Source organism: Adiantum capillus-veneris, chromosome 18 (genome assembly GCF_014529385.1).
Source record: "Adiantum capillus-veneris isolate H3 chromosome 18, ASM1452938v2, whole genome shotgun sequence".
Lineage (NCBI taxonomy): Eukaryota > Viridiplantae > Streptophyta > Polypodiopsida > Polypodiales > Pteridaceae > Adiantum > Adiantum capillus-veneris.
Genome location: NC_140948.1, coordinates 83,271,240 through 83,285,069, shown reverse-complemented (window position 1 = coordinate 83,285,069; position 13,830 = coordinate 83,271,240). Strand labels below are relative to the sequence as shown.

The 13,830-nt window shown below is 37.4% G+C and overlaps 1 protein-coding gene across 3 annotated transcripts in view; it reads right to left on the bottom strand.

The window, feature by feature from the left end:
* Positions 1-12,864: 12,864 nt before the first annotated feature.
* Positions 12,865-13,830, bottom strand: part of LOC147435956 (truncated transcription factor CAULIFLOWER A-like) — a 196,510-nt gene continuing 195,544 nt past the window's right edge. For all 3 annotated transcript variants that reach the window (XM_086488855.1, XM_086488859.1, XM_086488858.1), the window contains one exon: positions 12,865-13,493. Coding sequence is in view for 1 of the 3 variants with exons in the window: in XM_086488858.1 (XP_086344984.1) it covers positions 13,484-13,493 (10 nt within the window). In the remaining 2 variants the exon portion in view is untranslated. The remainder of the gene's footprint in view (positions 13,494-13,830) is intronic.

Below are 13,830 nucleotides of genomic sequence, written 5' to 3'. Positions count from 1 at the left end.
CACCAATGGCTACTTCCAAACAAGCAAAAGTTGCTAGTGAGTTACAAAATTTATTAAAGTAATTTTATGATGTTTTTCTTAATGATTTTCCTCCAGGATTACCGCCAATACGATGAGTGCAACATAGCATCGATGTGGTTGCAGGCAGTAAACCTGTCAGTAAACCGCCCAATCATATGATTCACACTGAAGTTGCTGAGGTGGAACGTCATCTTACTGACTACCTTAGCAGAGGGTTTATCCAAACCTATTCTTTACCATGGGCTTCTCCTATCCTATTAGTGAAGAAAAAAGACGATAGTATGCACATGTGCGTAGACTACCGTGGCTTAAATGCAGTTACTGTTAAGAACAAGTACCCATTGCCATGTGTGGATGAGTTGTTCGACAAACTCACTCATGCTTGTTTTACGAAAATAGAATTGTGGTCAGGCTATCACCAAGTCCGTATTCGGCTGGCTGATATACCCAAAACTGCATTCTGAACAAGGGTTGGACACTACGAGTTTTTGGTTATGCCCTTTCGATTAACCAATGCGCTCGCAACATTCATGACACTTATGGATAGTGTCTTGAAGACGTATTTGGGCAAATTTGTCATCATTTTATTCTAGTCTACAGTGCTTCTAAAGAAGAACTCTTACAACATCTGAGGCACGTATTCGAATTGTTACGAATAAATAAATTATATGCCAAGGAATCTAAGTGTGATTTTCTTAAAGAAGAAATTCACTATCTTGGGCATGTTATTTCAGCTAAGGGGCTATATATGAATCAATCCAAAGTGGATACAATCCGGCAGTGGTCTTCTCCTAAAAATCTAGAAGAGTTACAGTTTGTTTTAGGATTTGCGAGTTTTTACCGAAGGTTCGTTAAAAACTATGCTAATATTGTTGTTCCCATGACGGATCAACTAAGGAAAAGGCAAAGCTTTTCAATGGGGACCCACTCAACAACACAATTTCGATACGCTCAAGGATGCATTAGCTACATATCCCATACTAGCTATTGTATATCCTTTGAAACCATTTGTTTTGGAAACAGATGTCAGTGACCGTGCTATTGGAGTATTCTTGTTACAAGACGGACGGCCAAATGCATTTGAAAGCAAGAATCTTGATGCAGCTCAGCAGAACTACTCTGCTTATGAGCACGAACTCTATGCAATAGTGTTTGCCTTAAAAACATGGTGGCATTATATGTATGGTGCTCAGTTTGAGATTGTGTTTGACCATGAAAGCATCAAATGGTTTACACAACAAATTGATTCGAAGGGTCGAAAAGGTGGACCGAGATTCTTCAGGAATATGACACCAAGCTCCTGTATCGTAAAGGACAATACAATGTGGTGGCTGATGCTCTAAGTTGTATGTCGGAGATCAATTCTCTCATGTTCACGGAACTTTGTAGTGAATTTTTGGCTTCTCTAAAGGGAAAATATGAGCATGATGAAGCATATTCCAAAGTGTGGAGCCATGTACAAATGAGGGATCCTTCTCACTCCAATGAGGGTAGTATAAAGTTAACCTCCACACATAGTTCTTCTCTATTGAGTGATGAACTACAGCGATGGAAGCGGGTACCTACTCCATAAGGGGAGAGTTTGTGTACCGACGGACAAAGACATTCTGTGCCAAATTCTTTATAAATGCAATGATAATCCAAGTGCAGGGCACCCGGGTATTAGAAAGACTTATGTTCTCGTACGACGACAGTTTTACTGGCGAGGTTTACTTGGCTTTGTTCAGGCTTATGTCTTGCATTGCAAAAAATGTCAAGTTAGCAAAGCAGAGCGCCTGAAAGCAAGAGGACTCTTACATCCTTTGGAGATTCCCAATGGTAAATGGGAAAGTATCTCTATGGAATTTATTGTGGATTTACCAACCACAGCACGAGGTCATGACTCGGTGTGGGTGGTCGTAGATCGGTTGACTAAACTATGTAAGTTTATTCCAACCAAATCAACGGCTAAGACTCCAGAACTAGCCAAGTTATTTGTGGACAAGCTACAAGTTGTATGGTTTGCCAAGTAACATTGTCAGTGATCGTGATCCCAAGTTTAACAATCTTTTTGAAGGGCAGTGATCAAATGATTTGGTACACGACTAAACCTCAATACAATCGATCATCCAGAAACAGATGGTCAGACTGAACGAGTTAACCAAGTGCTAGAGGATATGCTAAGAGCATACGTTAGTAAGAAACAGTTAGACTAGGAAGAATATTTACCTATTCTCGAGTTTGCCTACAATAGTGCTAAGCATGTCATAACTGGATTTAGTCCTTTCATGCTCATGTACGGGTTTCAACCTAGGTCACCTGTTACGTGGGATTGGCAACCAAAAAGCTCCAATAGGTTAAGGATTTTTTCCAAGACCACATGGATATGCTGAAACTCGCTCGTCAGAATGTCCGACAAGCGCAGGATCGGTATAAGAAGTACGTTGATGAGAAAAGTCAGCAAGTTACTGAAAATTGGGCCAGCACCTAAATTATCTCCACGATATTGTGAGCCTTTCAAAATACTCAAGCGAGTAGGTGATCGTGCCTACAAATTATTGCTACCTACACATTCTCGTATTCATCCGGTGTTTCATGTAAGCCGTTTACATAAGCGGTTACATGGGGACAACAATGTCATTGACCAACAGATTTTGGTTGATTTTGTTGAACCTCCTACCTTACCGCATGAACCTGAACGCATTCTCGACTATCATGATTTACGTACGCATCATCGTGTACGTCAAAAAGCCTTAATCAAGTGGAAAGATCGACCTGCGGAAGGCACCACTTGGAATAACATTAGTATCCTTAAGAAGAAGTTCCTCACTTTTGTTTTTGAGGACAAAAACTCTTCTTTAAGGGGAAAGTAATGTCAGGACAACGGCAAGGCCGGACTAGACAAGGGCAAGGCCTAGCTAGTTAGTGTGGAAAGGAGTTTAACTAGGGCAAAGGGCTAGGAGCCATGCTATATAGTGGGTGGTTGGGAGGTGGACTCTTAGGTTCCAGTTCCCCTTGTCTAACATATCAGTCTGTTCTTTTAGGCTAAATGTAGAAAAGTATAATTATTTTTCTTTTTTTTGGTGCAGTCTCTCTCTTATCAGCTGATACATTATCGATTGCTCAATCATCCTTGATGTTGTAAGAATTGGAATTTATAAATCTACTTGCACTATGGTCATTATAGAGTGACTACTTCCTCTAACCATCTTAGTATCAACTCCAAGAAGAAGAGATATGCATTTGAAAATCATCATCAACTTCCCCTAGGAGGTTCTGCTGAGGCGATCCTTGATAGGTGATCAGCTCTTTAATGTGTCATGTCCTTCTTATCTACCATCATAAAGTCAAACTCTTGTAAGATGATGAGCCATCTCACAATTCTCCTTATATTACATTGTTTGTTGACAAGATAGAGTAGTGCTTGGTGATCTACAAAAAAACAAACTTATTCTCCAATAAGTAATGCCTGAACTTTTTGACATCATAAATTGTTCTAGGTCCTTGTCTTTCTACCAGGGTGCAATTCTTTTCAACCGTGTTCAATTGTATGCTAGCATATAAGATGAAAAAATCCATGGTTGCCTCTCTGAGTTATGTCAATATGCTACAAATAGTAAAGTTTAAAGCATCAATATGTATGTACAAAAAGTTATTCCAATCTAAAGTTTTCAAGATTGAAACTGAAGAAAATTTTCTTGAGCTTTCAAAATGACTCTTCGCACTTTTCAGTCTAGAAGAATAAAGTGATCAACACATACATGGATTTTGCAATTACATTGTATATGTAAATAAAAAATTGTAATGTCCACAATGCCCCATGAAGGCTTGACGTTCTCTGAAATTGGTAGTTTTAGGCATTTCAACAAGCACTACAACTTTATCTATATATGTACATTCTGAAAAACAATGAGTTTAATAATTTTGTCATGCCTAACCATGAACACATATTTCTGAAGATTTTAATGAATTCAATATAATTGGTATTTCTCAAAGAATTCTTGAGGGGCTCTAAGTGGTTTACCTGTTTGGACAAGTGTATGCACAAGTCATCCATATAAACTTATAGAACGTTTATATGGACGAGTGTCCACACAAGTCATCCATATAAACTTATAGGAAGTTTTGTAAGGATTCTTTGAAAGCATGGATAACCATCCTTTGGAAGGTTGTTAATGTATTTGTTAACCCAAAAAGCATAAATCTATATGCAAATATTTTCCATTCCATGGAAAAAGACATTTTATGCTTGTCCTTTGGGTCAATGGACACCCTTTCCAGCCACACATTCTGGGGTATAATCAGTGATAGAAAGAGGGTTATTGTCCCTTATAGTTGTTGAATTTACCTTTTTGAGATTAACGCACTCTCATAGATTACCGTTTTTCTCTAGTACCACCATGATTAGGGACACTCAATCAATGTGCTCAAGTTCATAGACAAATTCTAACTCCTTGAGCTTTTTACTATGTTTCTTGATCTTTTTTGCAAAATACTGGCTATAAGTATAGAGTCTTTGTCTGCTTAGCTTGGAATCATCCTACATGGATATGGTACAGTGACAGATCTTCTTGAGACAAGTCAACAGCTATGTGCGCAGGTTTCGTTTTCTCCCCAGATTTTGCTAAGTCGATCTTCTAGGAGTGTTCTAAGATTTTTCTGGTTCCTTAAGCTCTCATGGGCTATTCCATGGTGATTCTTATGTGCTGGAAAGTGTATTTCTTGTAATGTGATGGAACACTTATAGCCTCTTGTTTATTGCTTTTTAAATCGATCTCTGTGGTCCAAACTTCTTTTAGAGTTTGTTTCATTTTTTTATGTTTGGCCCTTCTTTTCATTTTATTCATATAAGTTTCTTTTTCTTCATAGAAGATTCTTTTTTTCTTGTTTTGTCAAGTTTTTTAGATTTTCATTTTGTTTCAGTCTATTGCTCCAAGTTTCTATCTTTTTCGGAGATGGGGTATTTATTGATAAGTTTGTTGTTCATACAATCTTTTGCATCAACCATCATCAAAAACTTCATTTTGTCCTTGATTTTTGGCATGGATTTTCTCCTTCATTTACACCCTTATTCTCTCTTGTACCTTGTTCGTCGTCTTCAACGTTGATTGGAAAGTTCAAAGAAATTATCCTCTCCTCCTCGCAACAATATTTTGCTCTTATATGCTCCTTTTGTGAGTTTGAATCCTCCGTTGTGAGAGTGTCTTCCTCCAATTAATTTGCTAGCATCATAATAATGATCCAAGAAAACTTATTGATTGTTCAGCGGTACAATATTTACTATCTAGATTGGTAGTTTAAAATCAATTGATGTTTCGAAGTCAAAACATTGATTAAGTGTTTTCTGATATCCTTGTAAGAATGATTCTTCAAGTTTACTCCTATAATTGATCCTACTTGTTTCAAATACAGGTAATCGTTTCCTCAATCTGAGATAAATTTATATATCTCGTGAAAGGTCGTCCCAAAATTATCTCATAGTTTAGTTTATTTCCAAAATCTATGATAGAAAAAGTTTGTTGGTATTTGATTCCACAAGAAATGACTATCACATTTTCCATTAGTCCCATCGATCGTTTGATGTGACTGTCTCCCAGTTAGTTTTTGCTTCTTATTTGCCTAGTTGTTGGTCTACCCAGGCTTCACATACTACTTTCCTAACCAAAACTCTTCAGCTTTTTTCTTCGTTAGTCTTGTGATTCTTACTTTTTTCTAAAGTGTTTTGTAGAACTTTTCATAGATGTGGTTTGATATTCAGTTGTTTTCCAATGTTGTTGTGCATCGCATGACTATTTTGACATGATTGATAAAGGTTTTCTACATCTAAAGTCTAATTTGCTCCGTTTAATTTTGTGGTCACAAATACTAGAGAATTTTCTCTGTTATCTCCCTACTATCAGGGTAGGTTTTTGTTTGAGCTTTGAAAAATCTTGATTGTTTTGATCCCAAGCTCCATATAGAGATTGTTTGTCCATTTGCATGGGTCAATGATCTGACCATACTTCCTCAATTGGAGATGATTTCAAAGGTAAGCTTTAGCCTTTCATCATTAACCTCTCTTATTTGTTTTCGCAGTTGTTCAAACTAATCTTCCTCGACTAAGAGGATTGTAATTAGGTTGTCTTTATTTTTCTATCCGGAACAATGATTTTCGCTTCTTCATCTTTAAGTAAAGAGTCCTTTCATTATCTAGTGTCATTTATCCCCAATGATTCTGATTTTCTGCATGCTTGACAAACATCGTTTCTATACCTCAAACATCGTTTGCATGATCCCCACTAAATTCTGGTAGGCTTCCAGCTTTATTGCTTCCATATCAGGAGTTGGGTAGATTTCTCATTTACTTTCCATTGTTTGACCTACTTTAAACCTGCTTGAAAGGTTTCCAAGGCAAAAATAATAGGTTCATGAATTTGATCAACCGTTACCAAACCTCTCAACTTTGGTTTTGGTTCCTTTAACTCAATTGAAATTGATTCCAATCTTTCTTCGAATAACCTTCGAGCTTTTTCCTTTATTTCTTTTCTTTGTTTTTGATTCCTGAGCTCGTAGCATTGTTGTCTTCCTTCATTGAAATCTTTAGATGATTTTTTAGTGATTTTTGACTCACTGGCATTGCTTAGCTTGTTCGTCGTGACTTCTATCCTCGTCACTATTTTGACCAAAATTGTAGGTTCACTATCAGAGGAGCTAACTTGCATGATGTTTACTATGTTGATTGTCGTTTTCTCTTTGTTTATTGGGTTTTCAAAACAATCCTTGGGATATTGTTTCCCTTTTATATCACATTTCATGCAATAAATCTCAGCTGGCTTAGAATTTTTATCAAGCTCAAGGAAATCATTTTTCTAATGGTCATTCAATCCACAATTTTTCATTTGTGGTTTAAGCATTGGTTTTGTCATGGGTGGCTTAGCCCCTTGGTTTGTAATAAATTACATAGATGATGCTTTTGGAGATGCCTGATAAATTGGTTTTGTCATAGTCAGGGGTTTCATTAATGTGATCACAAACACACGAACATGTAAGTAACATTGAGTAATCAGTTTTTAAAATAGGTGACTACGTGTAATTGATTTACAAGAACCACCCAAACCTGCAGTCTCATTGGGCTTTTCCATATCCTAGCAGGCTCACTAGTGGGGGTTTTTGCAATATCCCAATGGGTTCACCACAAAAAAAAAAGCCCAATAGGCTTCTGGAGGGTCCATTCATCGGCTTAAATGGGATCACATAAAGTATAATTTTGTGAGCATGATAATAACACATGGTAATCACAAAAAAAATACATGGTGTTGTTGGGATGCTAGATTTTGTTGCATCTCTTGTGTGAAAAACCTCTTCCACCTTAAAAAGTGATGTGTCAATAACCCATGTGAAGACCCTCTTATAACCCATGTGTAAAGCATAGCCACTTGTTTTTGTGTATAGGCAGCCACATATATGCTTTATGTGTCAAAATGTTGCTTCTTTGTGTATGCCTATATAGAGGCAAATCATAAAATCAAATTTATCATTTTGCAACTATAGTCTATTGTAATATGTGCCCAATATCAAGCCATAGGCTAACTCTATTATAATCATGCTGATGCCATGAATGGCAAACTAACCCATCCACCATAACCTAACCTTGGCCCACCTGCTTGCTTCAACATCTCCTCAAAATCTCGAAGCACCCTCGTGGCCTGATGCTCATGAATGATACTCCCTCAATCGTCCACCTCCGCAACTGTACCGATCAGGGCACCACAAAAAAAGCCTCTTTCTCTCACTGCCTAGTCAGCCTTGCTTTCTTCTCGTAACCACTTACGCCCACTTTCTCAATCTACAGAACACCCACATACCCAACAACTATACTCCACTTTTCATTGGAAGAAATTGTTAAGTCTCGGCTTGCAATTTTTGAACTTGCTCGCCATACACTTGCACTTGTCATCAACTTCCTATAATCGACAATATAATCCAAAGACTTCCGCCTAAATGTGGTTGTTTAAGAGATGGATAAATTTGGATCTATGTTTAGGAATTGAGGTGGAGCAATGATCTCTTTTTGAAGAGGGTGTTAAATTCAATGCAGAGACCCTTTGTCTCCTTTTATCTAGGGTCATGGGTTTGAAGCCCTTTCCAAATCTAGCACTAAAAATTGGTAAACAAGTTGATGTTCTGGGCGTATCAAGATGCTTGTCACATGTTAGGTCTTAAAAATAAATTTTATATTCTTTGATCCAACCACAACACACCATGCCACTCTTGACAGCTTGAACGCTTCCACCTTGTAGTACAAAATGACTGTGAAACTTAACATAGATGTGAATTAGCTCGCTTGTGTCAGCTGGTGGTTCTAGAAGTCACAAGATAGAGATGCGAAAGCACTTGGTCCACTTAATGTGAAAAGATACATTCTATAAAGATATCCCTAAGTCCTATATCAAGGGACTCACTTTTTACTTTTACATATATCAATATACGTGTTGTGAGCTGCTCTCTTTTGGGGAAGCAACAATGGAAAACTTGTATATTTCTCCTTCCTTTTGCATGATTGTTGTGTAGCAACTCTCTCTCTCTCTCTCTCTCTCTCTCTCTCTCTCTCTCTCTCTCTCTCTCTCTCTCTTTTGGGGAAGCAACAATGGAAAACTTGTATATTTCTCCTTCCTTTTGCATGATTGTTGTGTAGCAACTCGCTCTCTCTCTCTCTCTCTCTCTCTCTCTCTCTCTCTCTCTCTCTCTCTCTCTCTCTCTCGGGAAAGTTTATTATTTACATATATATTACATCATCTCGTCTTTGATCTATGTCTGATCCGACTTATGAACTGTAAACATCTCTCTTTCATCTTCCCATCAATGATACAAAGGCAGTCCTCCATCATCTTTTTCTTAATAATCTCCCATGGGATAGTAACCTTGTAAAGCGAGATTTTCTCAAAACTGGCGAAATTTCGAGCATTCCAAATAAAAAACAGTAACCAAACTCTCAAGGATTGCATACAAAATTGCATTGCATCATCTGGAAATGTGCACAGCCCAAATGTCATAGAAAAGATAGACAGTTTGAGTGGGACCCATTTTTGTACATGTTGTAAAATCCATAGCCACCATTGTCTTACATTTTTGCAGTTCCAAAATAAGTGTTTAATGGTCTCCATAGCTTTACAATTTGGGCATTTCCCATCTGAAATACATTTCTTAAGTAGTAGTTCTCCACAGGGTAGAGAACCTGTGAGAAGTCTCCACAAAAAAAGCTTGTGCTTATTCGAACAAGGAAGGCTCCATAATGCAGTCAGCCGCTGTATCCACCACTCTTGTGACTCTCTCTCTCTCTCTCTCTCTCTCTCTCTCTCTCTCTCCTAGGTAGCAAACAACCTTCTACATTTGATGATCACAGTGATTGATAGCTCTAAGAGTTTCTTTCAGAAACTTAAACACACAGTCTCACATAGATTTACAAAAAAGTAAATGCATTGTTGTCTCTTGAATATGGAGATAATAGTTATCTCTTGAACCCTTGAAGAGGCAAAGCACTCTGCAGAACCATGCAAGATGGTGTGGTTCGTGTGAAATTGCACACCATTCTTGGTGTGTGTGTCCAGTCTTCTTCATAGTTATAGAGATGGTCTTGGAAGATACACATTGTCCACAGGAGGAGCTTCAAGCACTCTTAGAGATTGCTCATATATGTTGGAAAAAGAGATTGGCAATGTTTTTGACTTCTGACAAGGAATGCATACAATGTTTCAAAAAGATACATATGCATGTAAGGAAGCAATGGCTTGTCCATCCTTGGTTAATTGTTGTAGATCATTTACAAAAGCTTCAAGTTGCTATTTAGATAGATTTGCTAAGTGCTACAAGGAATCTAGTAAATTGTCTTATCGAGGTTGAAAATTGATTAACTTTTAAATCTACAAAGGAGGATAAAGATAGCGAAGGAAATTGCAATGGCTAAATAGACACACTAGAAAAAGTAATGGTTCCAAGAAAGTGTGGCATAGGTGGCTACAAAGACACATTAGAGAAAGTGAAGGTGTCAATTAAGTGCAGCACAGAAAGCTTCAATGCTGGTGATAAAGCTACGGATTTTTGAATTGAGATTGGCATCCTATCCTTATAATTTGTTCAAAGCTAAGATTCCATGATACCTTCTCATGTTTTGAGATATTTGAAGCATGAATAAATAAAGGTTCAATGTCTGCATTTATCGTAAGTGTTGTAAAGCCATTTAGCAAGAGGTCAATGAAAGAGAAATTCTCAAGAATTTCATATCAAATAAAGATGTACTCAATGATTTTGTTGAATTATCTAATGATTTTGTGAATAACAAAGCTACCAAGCATGTGGTTTCTACAATAGTTCTTGAATATTTCAAAACCTCACATGATGCAAGTCAAATTCAACTACAAATTTGTTGGATTTACACAACAGTCCAACAAAAAGAATGGGATCCAGGTGTAGGTGTATAAAGGAAGCTATACAAGCTACTGTCAACGGATTAAATCTCAAGGACAACATTGTTACTAATTCACTTTGGGTGATAATAGAAATATCTAGAATTCAAAATCTCGAATTACAATAATTCAATAATTTGGTTTCATAATGGAAACGGTATCAAGTTTCAAATATGTTAATACTTCAAAGAGTGATCATAGTTTAGATGTTAAAATTTTTAGATAAAAAGTTGTCAATAGACATCAAAATATTTCATATCAAAATTTGAAAATTCTTATATCAAATTGAATCAGATTAAAAAATCAGATTCAAAATAAAAAACTTCTTGATCAAAAACTAGAAAATTTTGATTTTTTACAATATAAAATAGAATTTGCAAAAATTTTAGGTAAAAAACAAAAATTTTAAATAAATAATTAAATTTCACATTTCAAGATTTTCAGGTTTTTAAAATGAGAAATGAGAATTTTTAGATTTTTAGCGATGCATTTGTCATAACAAAATTTTCCAATTGGTGTGTACAAAGGGCCTTATGGTTTAGCAAAGGTCATCTACATTTTGAAATTTGCAAGGTGAAACATGAGAAAAAGGGAGGAGAATGGAGATAGGAAAGCGCTTAGGTCACTTAGTGTAAAACGGTACATTCCATAAATAAAGCCCTAAATCTCACTTTTTACTTTTGTGTATATCAATATGCACGCTGTGAGCTACTCGAGCTACTCTCTTTAGGGGGAGGAGCAATAGCGAGCTTTTATCTTCTTCTTCTTGCATGCTTTTGTGTAGCAATACTGAGTTTGTATCTTCTTCTTATATGTGTGTAGCAACTCTCTCTCTCTCTCTCTCTCTCTCTCTCTCTCTCTCTCTCTAAATAGCATAAAACCTTCTAAGCACAAAAGGAATGTGTAATCTTAGTGAATGGACCCTTATGTAGGCCAAAAAATAAGGTCTAGTGTGTGAGGGATACACCGCCAAAGCAGCTTGAGGCTTACATATGGGATTCATGCTGGATGGATATCAACATGGGTGGAATGGAACTAGATACAAGCTAGCAAAAGATATACGAAACTTGAAGGCGTGAGGAATTACACAAGTCAATTAATTACCTTAATCAATTCTTGATGATATTGCTGGTCAAGGGCTACTAGAGAAATCTTCCTTTCTTCGTGTTGCTAAATGTGGTGTTACCACAAAAGCCAAAAACGTCTTCATGACCCTTATGTGCATAATGTTGCATCTTAGAATGCAATAATTATTGGATATGTCCAACATGAATGTGGCAAAGAACAACTTGTTTGCAAATACGCGAGTGAGACATATACAATCACCTATGGTTGCACCTTGAAGATGTATGACATTGTGCAAGGTGTTCCCAATGGTGATATAAATTGCGATGAGATTACTTCTCAAGGGATGTGGGCGGGAAACGTTTTGCTTGAAGATGCAATAGTTCATAATGTCTTTTAGCATGGATTCATTGCACAATATTCTCAACATGATTGCGTCAAAAGAAGCTGTTGGTTGTGCTCAATAGATGCAAAAAAGGCCTCTTACATGGAATTACCTTTTCTTGCACCTTGAAAGCCTCATTGTGCAAGATGCTAACTGCATGTACCCAAGAATTTACTATATTGAGATCGTCACTTCAAGGGTGTTTGAGAGGCATAGTGTGCTTGATCTTATTTTGTGGCATGTACATGATAATTGCAAGGTTCACGGAAGTCGGAGAGGCATATAGTGCTTGATCTTACTTTGTGGAGAATATACAATAATCACAATGAAGCTATTCATGAGAGTCGTGTTCGTAGTATAGGCTCGTGGGGCTCGGTGGTTGGGCGGTATGCCGGGCGGGGGAAATGCCGAAAAGGTATAGGGCATTCCGAATGAAGGCAAAGTGAGGAAATCTTGTGGACAATGCCTCAAGATTGGAATGCTTTAGGAAGGTGTTCAACAACGGTGGATAAGATTGCAACTTACAAGTTGTCAAAGAAACATGTTTTGTTTGAGAATTCTCTGGTCGGTATGTATGCCCTCGAGGCGTTCGCTAAAAAATATGTTAGGTAACATGTGAGTTCAAGTTAATTGCGTCTTGCAGAGTTGCAAAAACTATAAATATATAAGGGGATTTTTATTTAAAATAGTAAAAATAATTATACATAAAGGATACTTTTATTATAGAAAGTGTTACATAGAGAGCGCGAACAAAGGGGTGGCATGTGCGAGAGAAAAAGACACAAAGTGAGAAAGGGCAAGGGAGATAATTAAGCTCACCCATGGGAGAAAGAGGGGGTTCATCTGTCGGGGAGGTAAGAGTGAGGGTGGGGGGGCACCAAGGGAGGGAGGTGGAATGAGGGATTGAAAAGGAAAAAAAGAGGGAGGGAGACAAGGAAGGACAGATCAATAAAAAAGGAGCACTCGGGCACGCACACAAAACGAAATTGACCACAGATTACAAAAATATATAGTCAATACTTGTCACTCTCCATCTCTACCTTACAGCTCCTTTCTCAAGTTACAAGAGGCATCTTTGGAAGAATCTATTCTCATCAGGGGTGTGCATATTTTAGCTTAGGGACCTTGTTATCGTAGCCTTTCATTCCTCTTTGATGCTTTAACGACAACTTTATTCGAGAAGATTTTTGACACCTAACATCACCCCTATATTTATTGCATGGGATTCTCTAATGAAATGTCCTGTCCAAGAAGTTGGGATGAAACACTAGCTGACAAGCAAAAGGATTCTTGTCCAAGAAGTTGGGATGAAACACTAGACAAACAAAAGGATTCATGGAGAGCCACTACACTTGGAAGCTTTACAAACCACTCAAGGTTATCGATCGATTACTCGATCTAGTGAGCGAGTGCAACACCCCCGAGCTTCTGAATGAATCTCCAAACCTTGAATTGAAGGCTTGAGCTATGCTTGTAGAACTCAAGGGGCAAATGTGTTGGAATTGGAAGTTTTCAGGTCAACAATGAATTAAATGGTTATCTTGCCAATAGAGGCACTCCATCAATGATGACAACAATTGAGTTGCTTTGGTTATTTGAGCCTGCATGGAGAAAATCCAATCCAGACAATTACTACTTCCGAAGCTGAAGAATGACAAATTTAGCCCAAATTTAAACATTGAAAACTGAGCTTTAGGAAAAGAAAGACAAAACAAGACAGAAGACTGAATAATTCACTCTTAAACCAAGCAAAAGATTTCTCTAAAAACTAGCCAGAAAATAACAACAAATTAAACATAATCTGGAAACTTGCAAACATGCAATCTTGAGGTCATTACTTGTCCAAGTAGGAAGAAGAAGATCACCATCTTCTTCGCGCATAGCTGGGAAAATATCTGCGAGACACTTGCCCAAGGCATCCATGCCCAATGCTTATAA